Raw genomic sequence first — 16,938 nt, 5'->3', positions numbered from 1 at the left:
TATTTGCTTGCTGTTCTAAGTAGGAAGCTTACCAAACTAACCGGCACGTGGTTTTGTGGCTATCAATCGTTCGAACTCCACTGGAAAAGCTAAGCCGGTCCACCCGATATCGAATTCTGCCTGCGGTGCCCGAACTCGCCCTGTACGCACGCGAGAGGTTACTGAACTTGGTCTACACTGTTTCCACATCCTAGCTAATGTAAATACAAATAATGTTCACATTTCCGCCGCCCCTGAATTATGCGTTACTCATGATGTGTGGCATCATTCGTTGGCAACAGAAAGAAGTTGCTCCAAAGCAATCACAACATAACTTGTATATCGTACAGCTCATTGAAACTCAGACAAATGAGACGCAGTTAAGTTCGCAGGGGCTCGTACTCGCTACAACTCACTGCCCAGCTAACTTTCCTGTACTCAGACTTACCGAAGTAAGATTGAGACCGGCAGGTACAGACATGTTCACTTGGCTTCATAAGGACTCGACTTGTATCGTGTGCTCTAAAGCAATCGCAATCACGAGTGAATTTGACTTTAACGCAAAATCATAATAAATTTGATTTGCTGGGGCTGATTCTGGCTTAGACGCATGCCCGTTTCCACTAAAATTTACTCACTAAAACTTGAGACCCATACATATCTATGTGGACTCTCCTTGACGCAAGCCCGCGTCTACTCGAATGCACTTCGGCTCACTCCCACTCGAACTCAAACTCAGTTGAACTCACTGAGACTCACTCTAACAGACCGATGGGCGCCTCTGCATCCGAGTTAGTCGACTTATGCGCGGGTTTGGCGTAATGAAAAAAAGTGTGGAATAAAGCTAGCATGTCTACAGTTCTCTATCACTGTTTCCAATGCCGCTTATTATGTTCTTCTTGCCTCTATCACCCGTTGCGAGCCATTGGCTTCTTTTTTTTCTTTTTTTGCTGTCCTTGCTCGTCTGGTGTTCGTCGTAGATAACTTCGGCAACCATCAGATTTTCGTTGTTTCTGGATATCCATAAACTGTGGCATTCTCGCACTAGTGTGATACGGCGTTAAAGTTGCATTTAATTCGCGTAGAAATTGTACCGTACGTCATAAAAGCTGATCCGCTGGACCGCCAACGTCCTACATGTGTCGGCCAGATGGCCGAAACGGGAAATTCGAATGTCCCTAAGAGGAAGGCCAAGAAGGACTCGTCTTAATCATGAAAGTAGCGCTTCAAGTCGGGCATTTGTAGCAGAGTGGCAATTTGGGAAACCATTTGTTTTTGCACACCGAGTAGTGTACGCTTGTACACTAATCAGTGTGTGTACATTGTTCCGGTACGCACACCGAGTCATCGGAACAACTGCAGAGAAAGCACAGGTATATATATATATATATATATATATATATATATATATATATATATATATATATATATATATATATATATATATATATGGCGATTATTTGTACTTTATGTGCAGTCCTGTGGTTAGCAGACGCACTAAAAACGAACGACCTCGAAATCGCATGAGAGAGCCAAACAAAGCTGTCCCTTTAGGAGGGCTACCTGTTTGACCTGTAAAGGGCAGGCGGGGTGCCGGCATGTTGAATTATGACAAAGCTTTAGTTCCATTCTTATACCGCAAAACTGCAGGAGGCCTAGAGAAAATGCTGCTTCTGCGGCAAAAGGCTCTTTGGATTTAGGGGCGCGGCAGAAAAAACAACAACCCGATCAAAATTATTCCTCTACGACGTTCCCCACAACCCACTGCAGTTCCCGAACGATAGGACCCGCATTTAACTTAACATTTTGTGACCAGTGAAACGGACGCCAGAGGAATCTCGCACTCGTTTGCGTTAACGAATGGCTTTGGATGCGACAAACTCCGTCTATAACTTGTTCACAATGACTCGTCATTCATTCCTCTACCAAGTGTCAGACGCACGCAAAGTTGTGTTCAGCTGGTGTGCTGGAGCGCGCGGGCTAACATAGGCGAACAGGTCATTGTTATTCGCGAGCCATACAACTGGACGCTTGGGTGACTTCAAATTTGGCCCAAGTGAGATAGGGCACCCTTGCTTGTGGCAGTTAACACAACATATGAGTGAGGGACAGTTAACGCAGCTGCCTAAATTTCATCCTCACGGATACAAGCGTCGTTGTGGCTTACTACGATGAACAATTGTGCGCTCGAAAGCGGGCTTCCTTAATGTGCAGCCGCGGTTTTCTTGAGGTTGTCACAACTGTGTGGAGTCGGGAACAGGAAATTAAAAATGCCACGCATGCTAGAGTTTAGATTCATTGAAACGCATTCCGTTGCGCGCTGATAAGAATCGCCGTCAGCGTTAAACGCTTAACTGTTCTGAAGACAGATCTAAGTGAAAGAATGCAACTTAGTTCAACTTAAAACAACCTACAACGTGCATTGTGAACGAAAACAGACCATTCTAAAGGGGAAAAAAGTACGTTAAAGAAAGTACTCCCTACGATACCCACGGTGAAAAATCGCGGCATCAGTCATACGTCCAAAGCATCCTTAATTAAAGACATAGTGATGCAGGAGACCGTAGTGATTATGGTCCCACTCTGAAAACATGGACTGGTGCAGCGAGTTCCGGAGAGCTCCCTTCTCGTGCCAACAAAAAGAAAGAAAGAATGAATGAATGAAAAGAGGAAAGAAACATATAGCAGGCGTGACAGCTGGAACGTGAGAAAACAAAGAAAAGCGGATGGGACGACAGGCGTCGCCCACAATGTGGCCGCGCTTTTGGCGTCCCTCCCTTGCACGCACACATCTTGTTTTAACAGTTTTCGAAGCCACGCGATGCGTTTGGAAGTCGCTTTCGCAGACACACTCTTCCCTCCCCCCCCCCCCCTTTTTTTTGTTGTAGAGTATAACAGGCATAAAGGACGGTTTTATTTCTTCCGTTTTCCAGTGCCCCACATGACGCATCTCGGCGATTCCTGTTTCTTCAGCTGCGGAGAAGAGCTGATGGGGATGAAAGTTTCTATACTGCGGAATCTATCCAGCTGCGCTCGGCTATCTTTGAAAAGTGGAGTCACAGGTTATCGTATCTTGAGAAGTACGCGATAGCCAGTGGACAGCCTTGAGGTGGAAATGCAGAATTGCGCTTTGCAGTAATATGCCATGGCAACAGCAGCTCTTTACTGTTTCTGCCATTGAAAGATCAAGTCAAAGAGTCACGTTCATCTAAGCCGTTGCAGTGAATGCTGCGTTAGCACAAGAAGCCCAGCCTATTTTGGATATTTCTCCTTTGCACAGGAAGAGAAACGTTTTGCCAGTGCAACGAAATCGGGCATTTTCCACTGGAACGATGGCGGTGCAACTGCTCCGTCACCTTCTGCTTCTGTGCTGGTCAGGTGAGCACGTGTGTCACTCAGGGCGAAACAAGTCGGGCCCTGCTACACAGAGTCCCGTAATTTCGGAATGAAAGTGAGAGGGAAAGTTCCTCCGCGACTTCGATGAGGTAGCGGAGCGTAAAGACGCGTTTGGATAGTTAGGTTAAATAGCGAATATCCACCATTTCGGTTACTATGTCGTCGCAGGATTGTTTTTTTTTTTTTTTTGAGCCTGGCGGGGCAGACGCTATCGGTTCGTTTATCTCCACTTCGCTGTGCCTGACAGTAATTACAACCATACCGATGACATGCACTCGCGATCGATTCATCAAATCTTCTTCTTTTTTTCTTCAACCGCGTGTTTCTTTAATCTTTTTAGTAATCTTCTCGCCTGCACTGACGCGGATGACAGAAGCAGGCTGTACGCGTTAATATTATTTCGCGTAATTTTTCCTTCGGACGACCATGCTTGCCTCAAGCGAGGCAGCATTGAGCCTCAGTCAGTGTCTTTCGCATTGATCAAAAATTAAAAGGAAAGAGTTGCTAAACGCGTCAAAATAAATCTTACTACTCGGCAATCCAATGCGCTGGAGAAAAAGAAAAAAAGGAAACCTGGGAGACACGCCCGACCAGTGAATGTAAACAATACGCCGAAGTTGCTTAGATGCTATGCTGTTGCCCTGCTGAGCTTGAGCTAGCAAGTTTGGTCCCAGTCGCGGCGGCCATATTTCGATGGGTGCCAAATACCAAAATGTTCGTGTAGTTTTGCGCGACAAGACAAAGACGTCGATGATCGGCCGACTAGTCGGCAGGCTGTGTCGCTGAGAGGCGTCCTGTCACATTAGACCGACAACTCCTCTGACCCGACAGGCTTTCGTGACGCCGAAAAAACCTGTCTGCAGATTGCTGTTCGGCCAGTCTTCGGTAGGTCGACCGCAGCACAAGAATGTCACACCGACAAAGAGATTGTCGCAACAGCTGCGCTTTTATATACACCGTTTTTTCATGGACGCCACCATATTGCTACGCAGTGACGTCATATATATAGGCGCAGTCGGCATGCTGGCTTGGGTGATCGCTCCATTCTGCATGGCAGGTGTACGCTCGGCACTGGTTTCTGGTGTTTCTTCTCGCGCTCGCGTGGTCTATTTAGTGTAACGTGGCGTGTCGTACGGGGAAAACGGTTCTGTGAGACATACTGAAGTGGTTTAAGTCGGTATGACCGGGCTTTCTGCTGGTATTTAGGCAGACGGACCGCGCAGCGCGATGTGTGCGCGCATGTTTGAGGCTACAATCAGCCTCGGAGATCAATTGTGTATTTCTGAAAGTTCCACTGACTAATATGACTTTATTGCGGTATTTATAGTTCTAAGCTGCGCTTTAGGAGCAATGAAACATATGCTACGATTGTAACAGCGTGGTACTGTTCTGCTGTTATACTTTGAGAAGCGTTCAAACTGTTGGCTGCAGATTACAATGCGTGACTACTTGGTTCGGTGGATAAGGTTTCCACCCATGAATAAAATAGTTTTGGTTAGTCATAACAGCATACTTTACAGTGTGAACAATACTTGTCCAGCAAAGCGACCGTTTACGAACTGCGCCAGCATCCTAAGCAGTGGTAGGTGCTGGATTAAAGATATATTTGTTATATTTAGCGCTTGGTCCAAGCATGCGGCATCAACGTTTGTAGATCTATAAACGTCATGCGGCGTGACTATTCGAAGTCATACTTCGGGGTCTGCCCGTTTTCTCTCTTTTTCAAGAAAGAGGATGAGAACCGAATTTTTCTTTTTTCGGTTGTGCTCGTTCCGTTCTCTACGATGCACTCACACGTGTTCGGAAATTTCGTCCTCAGGAATAGCTAGCTGTCGCATTCTATTTATACGATCCCACTCATATATTATGGCTTTACCGGGAAAAATTCAATGCCGAAACACATAGCTTATATATGTATCATGCTGGTTCACCAACCGCATTGATCGATGCGTTGAGCAGCACCATCGGCTTCGTGCAGGAGGTTAGCGTAGACATGTAGTGATTTTAAGCCTACTAGACTTGAAATGCGTGAGAACGAGGCCGGTGCATCACAAGTATTTGATAGCGCCTGCCGCTTCGTTGTTTAGTGATTGCTTTAGGTTGGCCGTACGCGAGCACGCGCTCTTATGTTTTAGTCCCTAGGATTTTCACATATCGCCGACAGAAGACATCGCAGCTGAAGGCGTCGAAGGGACTACTTCCATTTTTGAGAGACGGGCTTGGACAAGCGGCTGCGACAGTGATGTCACGTACTACGCAACAGTGACGGACGGTAACTGACGATGTGTGTGCTGTGCTATGTGCTCTCTCTCCCCTCTCCATCTTTCATCCCCCCACCCCGCTCCAATGTGTAGGGTAGCAAACCGGTTGACCTAAACTGGCTAACCTCCCTGACTTTCCTTCTTCACTTCTTCCTTCCTTCCTTCCTACGCCAAGTGATCAGATAGTGAGCAGATTTACCATGCCATGCTGGTAATACAGAGACACCGTATCTCTTCGTTGAATTAAAACCGATATACGCAAACTAGTTCACAACACATACACACACCGGGGCTGATAATGCGCGTTACATGTTTGCGCCCCCAAGAGATATTTCCGCGTACTGTAGTTACCGACGCACCGAAAGACTTCCCTGCAACCTCAAATGAAAGGACATTGCGTAAATTTCACAAAGTACGATCTAAAACATCTCGAAATCGTTCCGCAGCACGCGACAGCAACACTTCCAAACAACGCCGCGCCGGATCACACAAGTCAGAGAGGAGGAAAGGCTGGCCTCGCGCCATTTCCTCCTCGCCCGATGAATAGGTCTATAGACTTGATCGCGCTCACAATAAATGGAAACGTACTTACGAAGTCGACATGCATAATCGTCAGCCTTTTGCTGCAGCTGTCAGCGTCGAGCTAGAGCCGGTGCCCATTTCGTTCAGCGGAGTGCCTACCCGCAATTCGTGCACTTATATACTCATTGCCTGTGGGCCTGAATTAGACGCCCGGTCTCGCTAGGCCGAGATGACACTGATTTCGGTCTCCCGAGCTTAGTGTATAGTTCAGTTTTGCCCATAGCGACATGAAATGAAACATCTTTGACTTGGTAAGGTGCGCACACAAGAAGCCGAAAGCGGCAACATGGCACGCAAAGCGAGAACCCGCACCCAAAATCGGCTGTGAAAAGCAGCTCGTCTCAATGTGATGCCACGTTGATTGTGCACGCAAGTCAGTATGTTTTGCAGCATTTCGTCAATATGTCATGCCCGCGCTCCGTGGTTTCCATGGCATCTAAAGCGAACGACGAGTCGTGCCAATCTAAACGAATGCGCGGTCGGGTTGTCCACACTGTCCTCGATGTAGTACTTGGCTGTGGCGCTATGGTGCTGCATATCACTGTGAGTAAGCGCTCCTCCTGTATTTATAGGTCCTCCCCTCTCCATGATCCTGTTCTTGGCCCTAGACGTGTTAATGTATTGAAATGCCGCCTTTGAGCAGCACACTGATATTTTCACACAGTGGTATGTAGTGGTGCCATCGAGCGCACAAGTAAGCAAGCAAACATGTGTAATGTAAGGCCCGTGAGATTTAAGAGCGCATAGAATCTCGGAGGTCATGTTGGACTACTACAGTCGCCTTTGTTAAGCCTAGTGAGGGAAGAAACCGAGAACAAATCTCTGAAACAGCACCCAATGGTTTGTTGTCGAAGCATCATGATTCAAACCTAAAGCAAAGACTAATATATCTTGGGAACAACTGAATTAAACAGTCTAGGATGAATGCTTCACGCAATTGAAATGGGCGGTGATGACGATGATGATAAAATGTTTATTTGAAACCTCTGTGAAACAAGACGGAGACAAATAGTCTTCTAGCCTGCTTGGTTTAATCAGGCTTTACTACATCTATCGCAATCTATAGCCTTCTGTCTATCTGATCTCGATGTAAAGCCCGAAGCAGATGGCGTGATTTTCTTGCAAAAAACTGGCGAAGGGCCGCGCTTGGCGTCCGCCCGGCGGCCATCAGCTGTTCGCCGTCGAACAAGGCAGGGCGTCGATCAAGGTGGTCAACCACTCGACGGAAGCGGCGAAGGAAGGCTGTCAGCGCGGACCAATCAGGGTGCGGTCGTGTCCGACTTCCTGCCGCCGCATTTGACTCGGCTAGCCAGCCAAGACAAGACTTTCATTTGAGGAATCGCCAGCCGGTTGCGCGTAGGCGCGAGTAAGAGCTGGCGTGACAGTGAAAATCTGGGGGGCTTTTGGTCCTTGAATGTATGACTCCGCCTAGGCGCTACGCAGGAGGTTTCTTAGCGCGTGTTGTATGCGTTTGTCCCTTAAGCCCCAACCACTGGCACGCGCCGAAAGCTTCGGCGCGCGCTGGCAAGCGAACGCGTCGCTTCGCTTCGGCTGTAGGGAAAGGGCGCGCAACCACTGGAGAAAAGCTCCGACGCGCGCCGAAGCTCGCTCCTCGGCTGCGGCGCACTGTTGCTGGACTATTCCGTCTTCATCCGTCAAAGTCCGGCCTAAAACAGCCTGCTGTAAACTAAGCTTGAAACAATAAGTTAGTGATCTGTATGTGCTTTTAGATATAAAAAACACGTTTGAATAATGAATATACACCTGCCCCAACAGTTTGTTTTTATTTTTGAAGTAACAATAGCGTACAAAATATCGACATCAGCGCTCGCGCGTCGTCTGTCTGCAAGATCGCTTTGCGAACACCTGCGCGACGATGCCATATATCAAAAACTGTTGTACCATTTCATTCTTTGGTAGCTTATTGCACAGCCAACTATGTAAGAATTAGGCGTGCAATGTATAACTGAAAAAATCTGTGTTGGAAATATTGCCACGTAATAGTGACGGTAAATAAATAGTGCCGGCTCAATCGCAACGATAGCGGCGAGCAATGTCGGCAATCGTAGAAAATCTCATCTGCGGGTCAAGCGCGTCGGCTTGCATACGTCAGTCGTCGAAAGTTACAGCCTATTCGCTGGTGCCCGCGCGCCTTCCAGAAACTACAACACAATTCGTGTCGCGTATGCAATCAGATTAGCAAGGTTCGTCGACAACAGACAGAACCATCGATAACATTCGCGAAACTTCCGATACGTTCAGGCGCATCCTGCACCGAGCGATAACGTTTAACATTTTTTAGCCGGTGAAATACGGTAACCGGATACAGATAAAGCATCAGTGTCAATATAATTATGCTTGTTGGTGCATGAGAAAAACGTGAAAAAGTGGGTTCTGAGAAAATCAGCACAACAGAATTGAAACACCTGTAGCACTAAAAAAAAAAGAAAAAAAAGCTAGAATAGCTAAAATGTATGCAATTCGTATCTTGTCTCCCCCCAATTCTTGATTCTGCCAAATTTAGCCCATGGAGCACCTCTATTATTCTAGGTTGTTTTGATGCATCAACACCGCATCCGGAGGCCTTCACATTGAGTGTATTGCTGCAAAACATTTTCACAGTGTAAGGGCCATGTTCTATTGTAACTGGTTTCCACATATCAAGTTTGCCTTTCTTTAAATTAATGAAATGACATACCATCAGATAATACAAGCTTGAGAATTAAAGGGTTTTGATAGGAGTCTTTCGTTGCCCTTTGCCAAGTCGTACTATTGAAGCACTTATTCGAATGTATGGGAGCAGCTCATTTGCATAGTATAAAAAATATATAAACAGGTTATTTTCACAATTTATACACTTCGTCACCACAAAAAGAAAAATTGCAGTTTATTGTTTTCAGCCTGCTATGATGTTTTGACCGAGAAAGATATATTCAATTTTTTCTGCGAGGCACGGAATAATTGCTGTGGCATATTATTTTATTGCACAACACTGCATACAGTAGCCAGCCATTATTAAAACTCAGAAGAAATCAATAGCACAATGCATATGATCAGGCACATAGCATATTATTGCACTTTCTTAATTCATGCCAGAACGACGACCACAGGTGTCCTTCTCCAACAAGGTCAGCATCCATCGTGCCTCCTTACCATCGGGCTTCACACCCTCAGCACGTTCAACCTCAGCTTTGTGGTGTTTAAAGCAACCTCAAGTGTGTCTTACGGTTCCAGGGATAAGAAAGAAGACCGTCCTGCCTACCTTGGCCTTGAAGCAAGCAGCTCTGGATTGTTTGCACACTTTCTACTTTGATCGAGTCCACATATATACGGATGGTTCTTCCACTCAGACCAGCTCCACCAGCGCAGTGGTTATACCATCATGATCACTAAGCATCCAATACAAGATTTCTCACTTGACAACATCGACCGGTTCGGAGCTTGTTGCCCTTCGAGGTGCCGTTGATTATATTAATAACCAACCGGCTAATCGGTGGGCAATATTCTGCGATTCAAAGGCGGCCTTACAATGTCTTCTGTCATCTCTTCGGCGCGGGTCATGTGAACAAATCGTGTCGGAGATACGAGAAATGCACCATCACGTGATCAAGAAAGGACACGACGTCGTGTTTCAGTGGCTGCCTGGTCATTGCGGTATCTCCGGCAATGACCTCGCTGACGAAGCTGCTAGGAAAGCCCACGAAGGAGCAACCCTTGTTTCTATACCTTTATCGCGGACCGACGCAGCCCAACACTTAGGCAAGCTAGCGCACTCTTTTGACATTGGAAAAGTGGCACACACCTGAATTCACTTAACATCGATTGCATTCCCTCGACCCCTTTATGCAACTGCGGCTGTTACCAGGTCTTCCGCGAAATGAGGAAACAGTGCTGTGCCGCTTACATTTGGGCGTCGCATTCACTAATGCATATGCATTTTTGATTGGAATGGCTGATAGCGCCGAGTGCAATGCCTGCGGTGTCGAGGAAACCATAGAACACCTACTGTGCTACTGCTCATCTTTTGAAGATGAAAGGCAAGACCTCTGCACAGCTCTCAATCAGCTAGATGGAAAGCCGTGCACCTTGAACAAGATCTTGGGACCATGGCCTCGCATATCGTAGCTACAAAAGGCCACAAAAGCGCTGCTGCGATATTTGAAAGATATCGGATTGAGTCAGCGTCTGTGATCCAAACGAAGTGACCGACTGATATCCCCAGTGGACTTTCTCTTCTTTTAATCTTTCCGTCCCCCTTTCCCTTTCCCCAGTGTAGGGCAGCCAACCGGGCTCAGTCCTGGTTAACCTCCCTACCTTTCATCTATCATTTTCTCACTCTCTTACTAATTCATGCCCTTTTTTTAATTGCACAAAAGCTACTGCACTAAAATAGTATACTAGTACATACTTAAAAAGCACAATTTTATACTACGATAATAATCAATCATTAAAATTTTTATTGTAGTGCCCAGGAACAGCTAGAAAGCCTTTGTACTGGTGCACTTAACGAGCACTATGTGAGACAAAATGTAGAGAAAACATGAATGTAGTAGACAAAAAAATGGAAGATAGAGAAACAAATAGAGAAAAACGGAAATGCGGAAAAGTAAAAGGAAGTTAATCCTACGTGATCATCTACAGATACACAATACACAGGAAATGAACTCTGAAGTATGTTTTGGAGTCGAGTCTTATTAGCACAATCTTGTAACAAGCCCAGGCTACGAATGTGGAATGCTACCTGGTATACTGTTGCGGCACAAACAAATGCATATGATCAAGAAGCTTTAAGGAATGTATAATGTCATGGACCACCTTATACAGGAACAAAAGGTGCGATTAAGACTTGAATCTAGAGGTGCGAGTTGAAGTATATTTGAGAAGGCTCAACTGTGGTCGCCAGAATGGCAAAAGTGGTGCTTGAAGATAGACATCAATTTATTCTGGATGCGTTAAATGAGGTCAGAATTAGATTTGCTCATTGCACCCCCCTGCTACACAGGCATACTCTAGTAGTTGGAGGCACACAGCAGAATTTCAGAAACACAACAGGTAAGTGGAAATCATGCAATATACGGCATGCAATTCCAAGAGCGTGAAGGGCATCTTGTGTAATTATCTATGTGAAGAGAAGCTTAGCATTTTGTCGAAGTACACACCAAGATCTTTCATTTCATCGACCCTAAGGAGTGGAGCATCATGTAGGGTGTATCAAAATTTCACATGGTGCGTTTTGTGCATATAACTTAATGCCATAGTGTTGGAAGCATTTAAGAGTCCTGCTGTGCCCAATTGTGTAGACAGCGTCTCAAAGGGGTAAGCTCTGTGGAGGAAATGCCATCAACACCACAAGAAAGGGAAAGTTTAAGGCACTTCATATACTTGGAAACGAGGTTTTCATTGACTGTTCGCATACACTGTGCCAGACTGAAAAGGAAGGTTACTTGAAGCATATTTCACACGATGTAGCAAACAGAAATGTTCTGCAAAGGCATCAGCAGTGTTCGTGTGTGTGTGAAGTGATTTTTGGAAAGGAAACGGAAGAGATGAGTGCAGCGCCGTAACTGTCTCTCACAGGAGGACACCTCAACAGCACTGCACGGGGAAGGGGGAATGGGAAGAAAAGGATGAAGGAGAGAAAGACTGGACGAACGTGGGAAGGGGGAAAAAAAGAATGTGAGTGCGGGGCTCACAGCCGCGCTCTCAAGTGCGTCGCATTGCAGTAGTCTAGCAGTGCCGAGAGAGCATGCTTCACGATGGACGAGTGGGCTGCAGGGAATAGCAGCGCGGTCGCCGTATCGTAAGTCAGTCCCAGTCGCCGATAGACTGTACACAAGTCCGTGCGCTCCACATCGAAGGCAGGGCAGCGAAGTAGCAAGTGGTCGAGCGTCTCCGTATCGGCGCAGTTGCTGCACGCGGGGTCGCCAATTCCCTGCAGCCTGTGCGTTCTAGCAGCCGTCCTTTGGCACTCCTTTTAGAAGAGAGAGCCCACAAAGCTCCAGAAATATTTTTAATTATGTGTCACGCTGGCTTCAACACAATCAATGTGGTCAAAGTGATGATTCTAATAATAATAATAATAATAATATTATTAGTGGTAACTTGGCACACTAGACTAAAAAGAAGGCTGATGCCTGTATGTTAGAGCATCTGATAACCAGCCATCTAAAGCAGGAATTTGCAGGATGCAGAAGACACTTCCTTCCCCTCCACGTGCACACACACTTGCTCAATAACACAGCACGGCACACACGCATACATTCGACAGGTGCACAACACACAGGAGTGCCAATGAAGTCTGGTTCCAAGGAAGGAGAATCCAAATCGCCAGGGGGGTGGAGAGAAAGCTCTGCATGCCAGATATAATCATGGAGTTGTGGTGTCGGGCCATAGAGGCGTGATGAGGGCTCAGGCTGTGCTGACCGCTTGTTCAGACAAACTGAAGAAAGATTAGTGCTGTCCAGAGAGACGTCAAACACTCTGCAGTATAGACTAGTGCAATGTTGCGTTGGTGTTGCAGGGTGTGCTACTTGAGGGGTTTGAGGCAATCCTCGAAGGCTGGCATGAGCTTGTGACAACCGAAAACACGGGAGTAAAGGGTGCGTATTGTCCGGCGCTGAACAAGCTTAAGCTTGTTAGCGTCACGAGTTTGGTACGGGAACTATACTGATGAGCAGTACTCAAGTCGTGACAGAATGATAGAAGTGTAGAGTGCTCGGAAAACCTTAGGTCATCAGGGAAGGGAGACACGGGACACAAACCCAAGAAAGGGCCGGTGCTTACATACAGTGCTGGTGACATATGCGGAAAAGTTGAGAGAACAGCTAAATGCTACACCCAGAATGGGAAGGGCCCGAACAGTCTTTATAGAAGTGCCTCCAAGGAAGAAGGTTGGACATGCAGCACTTTCGTTGTAGCTGATACGTATGGCAGCCCTTTTTACAGTGCTACTACAAAGTTTGATATTGTAGGCCCAGTCGTTCACCTTTACGGAATGTATTTATTGTAAGCACATATGCTGTGCATCGGCATATTGTTGTTGTGGAAGCGTTAACTTGTTAATGAAACACATTCTCCGCAGATGCATTAGTAACTTGGTTTTGAGTAGATCTTTGTCCTGACTACAATTTATAGTATCGCAGCAAGAAACATTTTAGTAGAGGCTGAAGGGATTCCAGCAGTTTAAGCATACTGACTGCACAAAACACTGATGACACCTTTTCACCTTCCCCACAATGCACTCACACCATCTACACTTTCCATAAGCAAAAAGTGAGATAAAAAATCAATTACAGTTTCATTGACTCAGTACTTGCTGCTTCTGAAGCGGGCATCGAAGCAATCGTGGTATACGCTGCTACATGCATAGGTCTTGCATGATGCAGGTCCTGCTATGCACTGCACACAGGGCACACGTTGCAAACAGATAATTTCTTTTTGCAGTGCTCAACTATAACGACACACTGACTCAAACATGACTGCGTTGTCACGTATGCTTCAGTGCGTCAGTGTTCTTGATTACTTCACGAGCGATTTATGCCCGACTAGCCCAAAAGACGGACGCACTAGAAAGAAGTGAGTGAATGAGTACAGTGAACTTGTACTGAACTGGATTCACATGCCGAATAGAAGAGCGCAGTGTCAGCTGAAACAGGCGGCACGGCTGATTATGTAAGTACTTCCAATAGTTCGGCAACTAGTGTATTTCGCTTTCGGAAGTTATCTTTACCACTGGAAACAGCGCAGAGCTTGCCCGTTAAACTTGAATCAACCGACACCTCACGAAACACGCCGCGGTTGACCAACCCAACTTCGACACGGTTCATTCACCACATCACAGGTCACACGAAGTCAAGAGTGCCATATTTTAAATCACTGCAGCACCAAACGGACCTGAAAATTCATTTCCTTCGACAGAGTTTCTCAGGTGAGTTCGTTCACTCGCCAGTTACGAACTCGATGGACGCGCTAGGCCTACGCGTAACGTAAACAACATCGGCAATAGGCGAGTGTTGATTATCCAGACTTCGGAGCTCGTAAACGTGTTTCCATTCGTTTTGAGCACAAGAATATGCACATACAACAAGCACAGACGTTGCGGCAATCGTGATTCGGTTGGCTGTTTTAGCAGACGATCGTACCGAGCCCGGCGGAACCCAGTGGGCAGGTTGGATTAGTCGGCGTCGTTCGAAGTCGCTTCGGATCCACGTCGCACTGCCACAACCCACGGTCGTCGGTCGGTTGATCGTGTCGTTGTCGGCCTACTATCACAACACTGTCTTTCAGGAACACTGTCGCGCGCGTCGTGCGTCCAAAAAACTCGGACGATCGTTGGTGCCGGCGTCTCCGCACGGTCGGCCATTACAGGCCTAGCAGCCGGAGGCTCCGCAGCCTCCGATTGGTTGACGCCTGCGAGGCGTCGCAGCCTCTCATTGGTGCACGCCGGCGCAGCTTCGCCGCGCGTCGGCAAACTTCTAGCATCGGCAGTAGACATAATCGCTGCGCGACGTTCCGCTTCAGCGAGTTCCCGACCGACGCTTTGACGCATTTGACCCTTCGGCGCGCGCCGAAGCTTTCCAGCGCGTGCCAGTGGTTGGGGCATTAGACATGCCAGCAGTGTTACGCTCCGCCGCTGGCTGCCCGGGCAGTGAGGCAGTGGGCAGGTACGCCCCAAAGCAACAGCGCAAGAATTAAGTTATTTCACAGAAAGAAGCCGTAGCGCAGTTTTTATAACGCTCGGATGGTAGGCTTGGTTCGATGTTTGGTTCGATTCCATGTGTACCTACATACACATTGTAAGGCTGTGGTGATGTCGAAGAAGAAAGAAAGGTGCGACGTATGACCAGGTTTTTACTGACCCAACTAATACAGGCAACAATGAAATCACTACGATGAGTGCGAGCACAATCTTCCCCATCGTGCCCCCGTGCGTTCGATAACGCACTGTCGTGAGAAAAGGTACCAAACTTCCGCGAGCGTGCGGCCACATTATACCGAAACCATACCAAACCGCATCGGCGCACCGGCTATGCTTCCCCTCCGCTTGAGCGCGCCTCGTCTAGGGACTAGCGCAGTGCGCGTCAGCGTCAGTGTTCGCTCTGTCGCACGCGCCAGGCTCCGCTTCAACAATCTTTAAAACGGATGTTTAGCAGAATGCGTTGTTGGGCAAGTTGGTTCATCGTATTTGGAAAGATTGGTTGCGCTTTGTAGACTATCACAAGTAAGAAGACAGGACAGGCGCAAAAGTCTTCTTACTCGTGATCGTCTACAAAGCGCAACCAATCTTTCCAATTAAAACTGATGGTAGCGCTAAAAAGGACGAACACACGGTGAAAAGACGACACAACGACGAAGAAACGCTATTGTTTCTTGTCCGTTTATTGTCCGCGTCAAGAGTTGTGCGTGAGCCGCCGCCGCCGCCTGGCCGCCTGACACCCGTCACCGCTGCATGCGGAGGTGTTGGTACGACTCGGGACGATCTCGCAGGAGTGCACCTGACGTTAGAACTGGGGCGCCGATATCTCCCGACCATTCACGGCGAGTATAAGGAGCGTTGCGGGCGGTGGTTCGCGCAGAACCGAGGAACCAATATCCCGATGAATAGGATACAGCTAACGGCCATGCAAGCGGGCAAAATAGGACGGACACGCACGCTGCATGGGTATCGACATTGCACTCGAACTCAAGTGGAGAGGAAGTAGGCGGAGCGGTCATGCAGTTCAGCCTAGTCCAGCCGCGCGCTCGAAGGGGACCGTCCCTTTTCCTGATGACAGCGAAACAGTTATTTTTTTTTTTTTGCTTCACGTGCGCACCATCTGAATTGACAAAAAAAATTGCTATAGAGTCGGCGGCAGCGTTCGAAAAAATTCCGGGTACATCACGCGCGTATTGCGCCGAGGGACAAATTGACGATAAGATGGAAAGTCGTCACCGGCAAAAGGTAAAATTAGGCACCCGTCTCAATCTTACGTTATATCGCGCAACGTCGAAATCAAAGCACGATAAGCGAACGTACACGATGGGCCTATTTTTCTTGCTCACGTTTGCTGTTCCCAGGTTATCAGAGCACTCGAAACTCCCACCTACGTGTTCTAGAACGTCCCTACACTCCGGCAATCCACGTCGAGTCAAGAGCGTAGCTCGACAGCGCCGTCACTAGAGGAAGTACTCACCGCGCTTCAATGACACACCACAACGGCTGCTGGGCAACGAATGTTATAGTCAGCTGCTCGTAACGCTTGTGTTCGTGAGCTGGGGCTAACAGTAATAATAATATTTTACGTTTTCGGAGGTAGAGGGAAACTCGAACAGCGGTTACTTTAGCAAAAACAACATTTACGAAAGTAAAAGTAAGAACGCGAGACTGCAATGCAGCGTCTCGCTGGGTGCCCAGCCGTCCCTCATCTGTTCTACTTTCCCGCGCACATCCACGCGCACGGAGGTTTCACTGCGGGTCACCGTGCTCTGGGTTCAAGTTACACGACCGCCGAAACCGCCTGCCGCCTCCTCTCTCTCAGAGGTGGCACCGTCTGTTGAGCGCCTCGCACACCAGTCAGCAGCACGCACAGTGGAATTAATGCACCTATAGAACAACTCCTGGTTGTATCAATGACAGCGGAGCGTTATCTCAGAGCAGCGCTTTTCTGCCGAGGCGAGGCGCTGTGCGTCGTTAGGGGGTGAAAGTAAAGGTAAACTAAGAAAGAAAGCTGTGGGGATAAAA

The 16,938-nt window shown here is 47.5% G+C and overlaps 1 protein-coding gene across 1 annotated transcript in view; it reads left to right on the top strand.

The window, feature by feature from the left end:
* The first annotated feature begins 2,914 nt into the window (after positions 1-2,914).
* LOC142591253 (uncharacterized) overlaps positions 2,915-16,938 on the top strand; it is a 29,857-nt gene continuing 15,833 nt past the window's right edge. The window contains exon 1 of the mRNA XM_075703593.1: positions 2,915-3,357. Within this exon, the coding sequence (XP_075559708.1) occupies positions 3,312-3,357 (46 nt within the window). The 5' untranslated portion in view covers positions 2,915-3,311. The remainder of the gene's footprint in view (positions 3,358-16,938) is intronic.

The sequence above is a fragment of the Dermacentor variabilis genome, chromosome 8 (genome assembly GCF_050947875.1).
Source record: "Dermacentor variabilis isolate Ectoservices chromosome 8, ASM5094787v1, whole genome shotgun sequence".
Classification (NCBI taxonomy): Eukaryota; Metazoa; Arthropoda; class Arachnida; order Ixodida; family Ixodidae; genus Dermacentor; species Dermacentor variabilis.
The sequence above is the reverse complement of the archived record's forward strand: the minus strand, read 5'-3'. Positions and strand labels throughout refer to the sequence as shown.